At 42.5% G+C, this 11,627-nt stretch overlaps 1 protein-coding gene across 3 annotated transcripts in view; it reads left to right on the top strand.

The window, feature by feature from the left end:
* Positions 1-11,627, top strand: part of DERA (deoxyribose-phosphate aldolase) — a 43,072-nt gene continuing 31,445 nt past the window's right edge. For 2 of the 3 annotated variants that reach the window (XM_062491582.1, XM_062491581.1), the window contains exons 1-5: positions 1-31; positions 6,432-6,529; positions 8,796-8,943; positions 9,603-9,698; positions 11,270-11,404. In XM_062491582.1, coding sequence (XP_062347566.1) covers positions 1-31; positions 6,432-6,529; positions 8,796-8,943; positions 9,603-9,698; positions 11,270-11,404 — 508 coding nt within the window. Of the gene's footprint in view, positions 32-3,213; positions 3,263-6,431; positions 6,530-8,795; positions 8,944-9,602; positions 9,699-11,269; positions 11,405-11,627 lie in introns of those variants that run through there. The other variant, XM_062491580.1, reaches the window with a different exon arrangement.

Genomic DNA, 11,627 nt, shown 5'->3' with positions numbered 1-11,627 from the left:
ATGGCGGGCCGGAACCCGGGCACCGAGCTGGGTAAGGGCGACGGAGGGGTCGGGAATCCTCGGGACCGGCCATCCCTGGGACCGTCCATCCCCCCGGACCGGCCATCCCCCGGACCGGCCATCCCGGGGTTCGCTGCCGGTCCCGGGTCGGTCCCGCAGCCCGGCCCGGCCATCCCCAGGACCGGCCATCCCCAGGACCGGCTATGCCCGGACCGTCCATCCCCTGACCGTCCATCCCTAGGACCGTCCATCCCCCGGACCGTCCATCCCCGGACCGGCCATCCCGGGGTTCGCTGCCGGTCCCGGGTCGGTCCCGCAGCCCGACCCGGCCATCCCAGGCCCCGCCGAGCCGTGTTCCCGTGCAAAGCCGAGATAAGAAGAGCGCTGGGTGTTCCCGTGGGTGTTCTGACACGAAACCGGGAGGAGGGGTGGTAGTGCGGGTTGAGCGCGAGTTCCGTGGCTTTGTTTTGGGGGGCTCAGGGGCTGAGGTTGTCGGCAGCCCTGGTGCTGTCACAGAGCTGCTTCTCTCCTGCACGCCACTCCGTTCAATCCTCCTCCCCTCTTTCTCACTAAGAGATTAAAACCACGTAATTCGCTCTCTCGTTTGCAAACCCGAGACTCCACCTGTTCTGCTCGTTCTCCTTGTTGCTTGCTCTCTGAGGGATTTTCCAAGTGTCTTTGCTCTCCAGCTCAAAAGGTGGCTGTTCCTCAGATAAGGCAGAGCCAAGAAAGACTTTCCCTGCTTTTGCCCTTTCTCCTCATTGCCGGGGAAGGGGAAAGTGCTAATTACAGCTTGCTCAGCAAGACGCAGCTGCAGCAGAGGGATGGGTTAGAGTGGTGACATTTCCCGCAGTCTGCCTCTGAGGTGTGAGAATCGGTCACTATGAGTAGGAGGACAGTGGAGTGCAGGAGACACAGGTGATCTCATGGATGAAAGGCCAGCTGCTGTGGAGCAGGTAGGGCTCAAAGCTGGCACGAGCACAGTTCAGGACATTGTGGCATCATGAGAACAAGCGCAGGCACATTTTGCAGAGCCAAGGTGCAGTTTAAGTGATTGGCCTGTGGATGGACAAGTGGGAGCTGTGTTTCCATTCACTGAAATTGTGGAAATGTTGCAGCTTTCAAAAGTGAAATACTTGCTCTCTGATGTCCTTGTTCATGGTCTGCTTGTAGGGACAGGTGAGTCTCAGCTGCAGCCATCTGAAGAGCTGAAACAAGCATTAGTGGTGTACTGACAGAACAAATCTTAGGAAAAACAGCTAGCACAAAAGTCTCCAAATGCACTCCAGCTGCTTTAAACTAGGGGTGTGCTATTCTTTTCCTTAATAAATCCAAGCTTAAAATTAGTTGATGTGTGGGGAATCCAGACACTTGCAGGTGAGGCCAGCTCAGTTCTGATGCTTGTTGCCATCCTTTCCCAGTGACGTTTGTTTAAACCAGTCGTGGTCAAAAGGAGCTGGGTTGGGTGTTCAGGACAGGTGTAGGAACGGGAATGGTGTGGCTGTGACAATGTTTAGTTCTAGTACCTGCCTTATGGTGGCTGCTTTAAAGAGAGAGCTGCACCTCCCTGCCATTTGCTCTCCCACTAAACCTGTGTCTGAAATACTTAATTAATACTTAATACAGCACTTAACATATCTTAGTGCTGTACCTTGGCTGGTAGCAGTGCTCCGAAAGAACAGGGCAAACCCTTACCTTTATTTTTCACGGTTGCTAACAATACTCACTGCTTCTGTGACTTAGGCACTTCAGCTTTTGAAGGTTTTACAAGCCTCTGCCAGCAGCTTTAACGCTAATTCAGGTGATTTGCCCTGTTCCCCACACAGCTTTGTGTACAATTATAGTTTTCTAACAGGGACATCTTGTGGTAAAATATATTTTACTTTAACATATATTTTTATGTCCTTTTCTGTATCTGCTGTTTCTGTGCTTGCTACATAATGTCATTATTGAAGCAGTAGGTGTCTCTGATGTTGCCCTTAGAGTGGATCTATTGGTTTTTATCACTGACAAGCCAAACTCTTCACAAATCGCCCAAAAAAAAAAATTGCAAAATTCCTTGGTTCTTCCCTCCTTTTCTCCTTCTCTCATACCCATCACTGTACCTTAGTAGAAGAAAGTGTTTCCTTGGAACTGAGAAGAGGTGCAGGTCACACAGACAAAAAGACCCTGATGTGCACAGTCAGAAGCTCACCAGCCTCATACACTGAAACATTTGCCATCCACAAATCATGTAAAGAAGTTGGTCAAAGAGTCTTGTCTTGTCTTCCCTTCCCCCTGTATGTCTCAATATATATATACACACATGTGTATGTATTTATTCTGAATAGTAAGTAATTAATTGCAGTTGTTTTGCTCTGTTCTTGGGTTCCAAAAAAACCCATTATCTATCTGTGTTGCTCAGACCCTCTAGTTGAAGGGCCAAAAATACATTCATTATGTTTCAATTGATATTCTTAATTATAGTTGGTATTTCTGAGTCTTCTACATGTGAGAGCTAGCCTGTTGGTAAGTGGCATTTAGATAATGAAGTGTTACATCCCTTTTCAAGACAGCATAATTCTGTTCTAATATATTAATGGCTGGTTTTAGCCTGCACTGTGGCTCTGGTTCTTCACTGTTCTAACACCTTTTGAATCAGCTGGGTAATTTTAATCAAATTTGAAGGATAAGTAGATGTCTTGAAAATAAGTAAGGCACTGGATGGAGTGACCAAATCAGTTCTTTTGTCGAGGGAAAGGCAGGTACAGATCAGCAGTACAGGAATTTTCATTGTGACTATTTTATTTTGGCCTTCGTGCAAATACCAGAGTCCCGTTTTACTCGTGGTTATAAGGACCACGTGAGGACAGCTGGGTTTTTGGGGTAAGGAGATGTCTCAAGCCAGGGAAGAAGAGAGGGAAAGCAGAGGACTTGGACCTGCAGGAAAGCGGGTCCTGCTGTTCTGCATCTCCCTTGCAGAGGAAAGGCTTGTCAGTGGTTTCCAAAGTGCTTTGGGGAAGATGCCACGGTCCATTTTGTGCGATCCATGGGCTCACCCTGAGATTCCACTGATGGCACAGGGCAGCAGAGCTGATTTCTAGTTCAGGGCTCGTGCTTTGGTGTCCCGCTTTGAGGATCTGGGTGCTGATAACTTGGAGACTAAGGAAGACCCACATGAAATTAAGGATCCGTTGGCCCACGTCAAGTGTCATGGAAAAATGACTATGACTCGTGTCTTGGCGAAGCTGGATGAGCCCCAAATCTCTAAACAGCTTACCTGGTAAGACAAGCGTAACCAGCCGTGATCCCAAAGCCTTTTCCCTCCCTTCAGTGGCTTTGCTCAGCTCCATGTCGCCAGCTGAGCTCTTCATTTACCCAGGGAGGTTCAGGACACGCTTCTTCTCCCAAAAGAGCAGCTTTGCTCACTTCCCTTCCCCGTTCTGCCCTGCCGTGTGCCCGTGGTGGCAGCGGGGGCACACACGCTGTCCCTGGCACACAAAATGAAATAACCACTTGAGGGGGGCAGCTTCTTTTGGGAACAGTGCTGCCTTAAAATGCTTGTGAAACTACTGCCTCAGGCATCCTCGAGCTTTCTGCTTCACCATCTGAAGGGATGCCAGCAACACGTTTTTTTTTTTAAAGCTTCTGTAAAGCTTAGGCTGTTTTATGAGGAATGTGTTAGGAAGCTTAGATATTTATGTAATTATCCTAATGAAGTGGTTTTGTTTATTGTATTCTGAGGAAATGCTCAGTATTTTTGGATTCATGCTCTTCAAAGAGAGGAGATGAAATTCCTGTTGAGGAATTGAATATGATTTTTTCAAATGTCTTCAGAGAAAAAAGTAAACTAGAAGAGTGATTACAGAATATTGACTAATTAGCTGTAGTGTAACTGCTTTAATTACTTTTATCCCTGAAGCCACATGACTGTGCAGATGACTAGCAGATGACTTATTTAAAAAAAAGAAAAAAAGACGTGTTCACACTGCAAGGTTAATGAGCCTAATTAAATATAGTTTTCCTTAGCCAGATACTAAATCATAAAGCTTGGGGGAGTGAGGGAGGGGGAGAATCCAAAGGCAGTCAGTTCTATTTCAAAAAATGATTTTATTCTGATATTTAATGAAAAAAAGGAGAAAAGCTGTAATTGTGAGTGATTTTTCTGAATAAAGGCACTTAGATCTAAAGATTTGATGAGACCTCACATGGCTAACTTTGAAAGTCTATTTAGAGACAATTATGCTGAGACATATTTGTTTTCACTTACCCATTGCTTTAATTAATGTAGGAATGGGCTTGAATAAAAGGTCTGTATTACATGGAAGCCTCCATCTGCTGCTGCACATTACCAGAACCTTTGTCCTTCCTTGCTGTGCCATTTTTATTGCACCATTTTTTTTTCCTGTAGTAAGCTGCATGATGTCTCACATTAAGTTGTACAGAAAGGATGGAGCTCTGATTTTTTTAATTTTTTTTTTTTAATTCTCTGCCTGTGCTGTGCACTGTGGTTTGAGTTCCTACACTCAAAAAAAATTTCTTGGAGATCCACATTCTGTGCTCTTTCAGGGACTCTTGCATCCTATGCACACAAATATTAGACATTACTAACTTTGAGCCACTGAAAACAGAGGGTAAAATGTGAAAAGGGCTTAAACCAATGGATTTTGTCACATTTACAAAGAACATGCAGTCAGCTGTTGCTGATCAGCTGATATTTGGTGACTTTCACAGGGGATTTTGGGCAAAGCAAAAGTAGTAGCTCATTCCCACTTCCACTCTCCTTCCGTGCTTTTTCTCCCATTATGAATTGTCTTCTCTCCTTTTTTTTTTTTTAATTTTCTTTCCTTTCTCCAAATGGCTTTGTAGTTGAATATTTCCTTTAAGCTGATCTAGTGTGCAGGGCTCTACATCCCAAAAAGATTGTTTAGACCTGGATCAGGATGCTCAGGAGTCAGGTGGGGTAGATACAATAGCTGTGTCACACTAAATCCTCTACAAACAATGGTTAATGGAGAATTAACCTACTCATGGGTGAAATTTGTGTCCTTTCATTTAAATTTTCATCTCAAACTTGAATTTTCTCTAACAGACTGAACACTGTCTTCATATTCTCCCAAAGAATTGTTTTCATAAATCATTTATTAGTTGGTTTTCTTGGTTGTCTTCAAAAATGTGGGAAGAATAGGTTAGAGCAGACCAACTGAAAGGAACCTTATTAGAGAGGGAGAAGCTGAGTTCCTCATCTAAACTGCTTCCTTTGGGTTTATGGCATTTTCCAAAGGGGCTGAAAGGTCACGGTGCACCCAGGAGGGTTCAAAAGTTATTATAATAAATGGGATTATGATTAAATGATGCTACCTCAGCACTTGGCACGTAAGAGTTTGTGTGTCCCTCCTCTGTTTATTTATTTATGTGTGTTTTTCTCCCCATGGACTTTGTCAAATATATCCTATGTGCCTACTGATAGGCAAAAAAAGGAGGAGAGTTGTAGCCATAGTATTTGTAGTGATTCTGTCTTTGTCTACCAGCTTTTTATTTATTTTTTTAAGCTTGAAAACCTTTTTTTATTAATCAATATGCTCAAGGGAAATGCAATCAAACACTGTAGTAAAGAAGAGTGACATGCTCTTAATAAATTCAGTCACCCAGAATTATTATCTCCTAGTATCTATGCCCATGTCCATATCCTGACCTTAACTGGTGATGATATTTGATGATTGATGGTGATGATTTGCTGATGATTGGTGGTTAATGATTATTGATGTTATTTTCAGAGTGTTTTCATGAAATGCTTATATGTCCCATATTTAGAAGAATCGTTTATGTTTTGGGATGTGAGAGATTTTAAAGATATTCCAGTTTCTTTTTCCTGTGTGCTCTCATGAACAGCCTGTGCTTGTTAATATTAAGAGTTGCACTCTGGGTTTACCACACTAAGCAGAAATTTAAAGACTTAAGAGCTGAACCCTCAGTTGTCCTTTACCAGTTGTCCTTTGTTAAACAGTGGCCAATATTTGGTTCTTCTGGCTCTAGACAGTTTCATTATTTTGGTGCATATGAGCATCTGCTGCTCTTTGGGAATTTTTGAATCTAGAAATAAGTCATCAAGCAATGGCAGAAGGCTGTTTTGTAGCTTGTTTTTGGTTTTGTTTTTGTTTTTTTTTTTCCATGCTACATATAGTAAACTTCTCAGTCCAGGGCTGGCAGCACAGTTCTCTGTCTCATCACTTGTAGTGGCACACAGAACACGCTGTGTGAAATATCCAGTTCACAGAAGTTGAGGTTATTTTAGACTGGTGATGAGCATACAAGTCCTTGGAAGGATGTGAAAGCACAACACTCTCATCAGAGAAACTTTTACAGCTCTCTTCTGAAGTACCACACCATATATTAAAAGAACAGAGAAATAGATGAGGATTTTTTTTTCCTTTCTTTCTTTTCTCCCCCAGAACTTGGCTGGATCTCAAAAGTGTATGTGAATCGACCTGCAGTGGTGAGGCATGCAGAACAAATTAAAAAATGGAAAACTGTGAAAGGTAATTGGCAAGTAAGTGCTCTTCTTATGCATTCTGTTCCTGTATTTTTAAAACAGTCACTCTCCCTCTCCAGGCTGTAATATTGAATTTTTTTCAAGATACATGTAAACTTAAAAGATGTGCTTGTCCATGTCTTATTTTAGTAATTTGTATTTGATGATGATGGGATGGAATAAGGTGAAGCATTTATCCAAACAAGTTAAAAACCTTATAACTCATGACTGGCAAAACTGCAAATGGATTTAAGTCATCTTTATTCATGAGTGGATTAAATTGTATGTTACTATCCCTCCCCATTTATTCTGTTTCCCAGACAGACTTCTCTGCATGCTGCCTTCTTATTTTTTAATTTTAAAGCTGTAAGATATGATCATGGTCCCTGTCAAGTTTGACCTACCTGGATGATTTTTCTTTGCTTAAACATTCTCAATGTGTGTGATTCCATTGCTTAACTAGTTTTTTAGCTAAAATTCAAAAATCCTGACTGGCTGTGGCATTTGGTGGGGGGAAGGAGCCCACTAATGTCAGGAAAACTGACTTTTCAGCTGCTGAGATAAGGTAAATCGTTGTTTTTTTGTCCATTTTAGTATAAAAAGACAAACTGTTTCTCCATTCACCAAGCAGCTGTTCTGCAAACAATGCTTGGGATGCTTCCCCTCTGCACACTGACCAAGTTGGTTATGTGCAACAGTAGCTGGAAACCTGGAAACAGGAGGAAGGACATGATGAAGGGTCACTCTAAGAGTGGAACATAACAGAAGAAAGGAAGAATCATTTAATTTTATTTAATTCTTAAAGAAGCTGTTCGAAATAATTGATGTCGTGCTGTGTTCACAATGAGCACAGGTTTTGGGATTACAGTTTGGGGATCATTTGATGTAGGTGTAAATTGCTACTGGAAGGTGATAGAAAAAAGTTTGTGCTTTGTGTGTAATGATTAAATTAAAAAAAAAAAAAGGAGATAAATGGAGGAGATTTAGACAACAGCTCAGCATTTCTTTAGAGTTTCTTATGCATAAAAAGTTATTTGACCCCAAGTTTATCAGTCCAGTGGCTCTGAGTTGGGAGATAGCATCAGTGAGAAGGTGCAGGTGGTGCTCCATAACCATGGCTGTCCTCAGATACTGCAGCTGCAGTCATGTAAAAACAAAATCTTCTTTTGGCTGAGGTTCCCATGTAAATAACAAAGACAGAGAGAGCCACAGGCTTTGCTTGTAGGGACGGGTTGGGAAGGAAGGGATTTGGTGTCACTCCCACAGCACAGCTGGAGGACAGATGTTTGTTTATTCCTAACACTTCTCCTGTGTAGGAACACCAGCACTGCAGCAAGGTTTAACTTTGGAGGGTGTCAGAAGCAAATCTTCTGTGTTTGAGCATTGTCACTGCAGGGCAGTCAGTGGTGTGCTGTTTTCTTAGCAGAGATGATTTTGAACCTCTGCTTTTGAATGTAAGCAGCATCACAGATTGAAACTCTGCAGCCTGTTTCCCAAAATACCCAACTCAAAATCCCTTTTTAAAAACCTGAAGTTTATACCAGCTCTTGAAGGCCCCTGACTACATCTATCTTGATGACTATGATTCATGTCATAAGAGAGGAGACAAAAATTCCCTCAGAGGATTTAAAAAAAAATCCAAGTAAAAGTAACATAAAGCTATTCAAGGGAAAGTCCCTTTCCAAGTATCATAGGATGAAAGGAGGAACCAGAAACAGTCAGGCATGAAGCAGTGATGGTTCAGGGCCCCACTGCCATTGCAAATTCTCCCCCTGCCCTGTAAGAGAAGTCAGCTTTGAGTGAAGCCATCACTATAAATGAGCATTTTCTGGAAGACCTTCAATAGATATTTCAAAATAATGTCGTAAGCTCAATTCTTGTTCAGCAAAAAAAGCTCATAAAATTTTTAGTTATGCTTCTCTTCCATCCTTTGATTAATAAGTCTTTTAAAATTCTGAAGCATTTCCATCTAAAGAGTGCTTTAGCCTTGTCACTTACCTCTTGCTTTTTTTTTTTTTTTTGCACCAAAATTGCAGATTTTTTTTTTATTCCTGATTCACACAAAAGTGGATCCTCTCTGTATCATTAGATATTGCTGAAGATGTGAAGACACATCTGCCAGCCCTGTCTATCCTATTTATTTGCTTATCCCCCACGTTACATCCTGTACATTTCCCCACTGTCAGAGTGAGAGCCAGGCTTCTGATTCCTGCATTTTCTAAGGCAGTTTGGCTTTGGAAGTGTAAACAGAAATGCTCCATTCCTTGCTTTGTTCCCTTTGCAGGCAGCTTGGCTGCTGAAAGCTGTCACCTGCATAGACCTCACCACTCTCTCAGGTGACGATACCCCTTCGAATGTTCAAAGGCTGTGTTTTAAAGCAAAGCACCCTATCAGAGAGGATCTGCTCAAAGCCTTGGACATGCATGATAAAGGTACGGTAGCTTTTGGTGTGTGTGTTTTGTAGAGGAAGCGTCCGCGTTTCCTCGTTGTTTTCTCACTTTTCTGAAAGGATGTCTGTCCACTGATTGAAGTCGTCCACTGATTGAAACCAGATGCATAAAATATCAAAGATTAGTCTTTTTATAAAACCTGGATTTATGGACTCTTCAAGTGGTTGAAGTATAAATATGAGGTCAATTATCTGAGAGTTTGAGAGAAGAACATTTTAGCTAGGAAGGCAGGAGGGCTGCATTACCACAGATTAACACAGATTTCTGAGTTGCTGCTGGACCCAGTCTGGCTCCACCAGTAAGAGCAGAGTTTGGTAGTGCAGTTTGTCCTGCAGCAATCTGCTGATCGAGCATGCCTTAACTGTGTGTGTTGGTATTAAACTGTCAGCCCGACAGTAAAAATCCTGGAGTTTTAACTCGTGCTAATGCAGACTTGCTCCCAGGCTCAGGTGAAGGAACAGGAAGCAGGAAACAGCACAAGAATTACCTGAATTTGTGGGGTCCAGCAGATATCCCTGGTGTAGTGCTTAAGATCCCTGTGAGAACACAGCAGTGGGAGGTGAGGACAATGCACATGTGCTCATGGATGGAGAAGGTGGAATTCTCTGAAATGAACTACAGGGAGCTGTGGCTTTTTGCAGGTATCACTGCTGGAGCAGTTTGTGTGTATCCTGCAAGAGTCCCCGATGCTGTGAACACCCTCAAGGCTGCTGGTTGTGACATACCAGTGGCTTCAGGTAAGCTTTATTCAAAGATAGCCCATTAAATGATCTGATGTTATAAAGTACATAGAAAAATCCAGAAGTTTGGACTTGCTTTTGTGTCAGGGAGTAAGGTGAAAAGGTAACAGGTGGAAGCGAGGGAATGGAAGGAGGATTTTCTTCTGGTATCATCTTTTGTTGTCTTTCAACTTCAAGCTTGTCAGGAATGCCAAGTCCTTTTGCTAGAAGCTCTTCAAAGAGACCTTTAAAATGTATCAGTGTTTTTCTCACCTGGACAGAAGAAATTGAGATAGTGCTGGACAAGTATCAGTATACACTAAGTAGATGATGATGATGATGATGATGATGATGGGATTTCTAATAAAGGTTTATTTTTCCTACCATGCTTGGCTTTTAAGTGTAATCCTGTGTCAAGGTTTGGCCATGCCAGCAACTGTGTGCCACACAGCTGCTGGCTCATACTCCCATTTCCAGGACGGAGGGAACAAGAGAATTGGAAGAGTAAAAGTGAGAAAAATTATGGTTTCAGATAAGAACTGCTTTTTTGTGCACTCCCAAGAAAAGGCCTTGACTCTGTGCTGGCACTATTCTGCAGGTACCAAACCATCCCTGTAGACCCAGCACTGTTTCCTGCACAAATCCAAAACACCCCAGCTACAGCGAGGATGATTATCCCAGCCAGAACCAGCACATCCTGCAGGCTGGCTTCAAGGAACCTGTGTGCAGAGCCAGGGCTCCTTGCTGCTGAGCAGCCACGGGTCCAGGACTTTCTTATCCAAAATCCAGCAGGCTCAGCCCTTCTCCAGTCACCACACGAGAGAGACAAGTCTTGAATGTACAGGAGGCAAGAAATGGAATCAGAGAATTACTCAGGTTGGAAGGGAGCCCTGGATGTGATCCCTACTCCAAGCAGGGGCAAACTTTGAAGTTAGATCAGGTGTTCAATGCTAAGGCACGTTGTGTTTTGTTCTTTTCCCATTGTTGTGTAGGGGGAAAATACATACTAAATGCATTTTAATGTCAGAAGGAAAGATAATCTCTGACAAAGCCGTTATTTTTTTCCATTTCCAAAGTTACCTTTGGGTTTTGTACTTGAAAACATACTCTTATCATAAACATACTCTTAAATAGAGCTCATTGCAAGCAGTTTTTGCTATATTGTGATTTAACTGTTCAACATTATTATGATTTAACTCAAGATACTACTTAAAAGAATTGGAGAAAATTAAAATGCATATATTGCTTCGTATCTGAGCTCGCTCCTTCTTTGCTCAGTTCTGCTGAAAACAATAAACACTGTGCTTTTATGTAGGCTCTTCTGGAAAATATCAGGGCATGTGAAAGATCTTTTCACAAGATGCACTTACCTTGCTGGAAATCAGTTTTTGAGGGTAGAACTAATGCTTCTTGTGGATGAAGAGAAGGTAGGATGAGGTGCTTGTAGATTTTTTGAATCATGGAAAGCATTAAAAAAAAAAAGAATAATGTTCCAACCTTTTGGTATATTACTGGTATTTTCAATTTTATGGTCAATTTATAAAACTTTAAAACACGTCTTCCTTCTGCCTGCTCCCCTTTCATGCTAGTGGCTGCTGGGTTTCCATCTGGACAAACTCCTCTGGAGACCAAACTGGCTGAAATAAGGCTGGCAGTGGAATATGGTGCCCGAGAGATCGACATTGTCATCAGCAGGAGTCTGGTGCTCACTGGCCAGTGGGAGGGTGAGTAAAAAAGTTCCTTTGCCAAGGAACCTAAACCTTCGTAAATGCACATGGGCAGGGTCTGTCTTTGTCTCTTCCCCAAATCTCTCCATCTGACCTTGAAGAATTAGTTTTAAGTTCCTTTGCCAAGGAACCTAAACCTTCATAAATGCACATGGGCAGGGTCTGTCTTTGTCTCTTCCCCAAATCTCTCCATCTGACCTTGAAAAATTTGTTTTCTCCA

The sequence above is a fragment of the Cinclus cinclus genome, chromosome 4 (assembly GCF_963662255.1).
Source record: "Cinclus cinclus chromosome 4, bCinCin1.1, whole genome shotgun sequence".
Classification (NCBI taxonomy): domain Eukaryota; kingdom Metazoa; phylum Chordata; class Aves; order Passeriformes; family Cinclidae; genus Cinclus; species Cinclus cinclus.
This window is presented reverse-complemented; position numbering and strand designations above follow the sequence as displayed.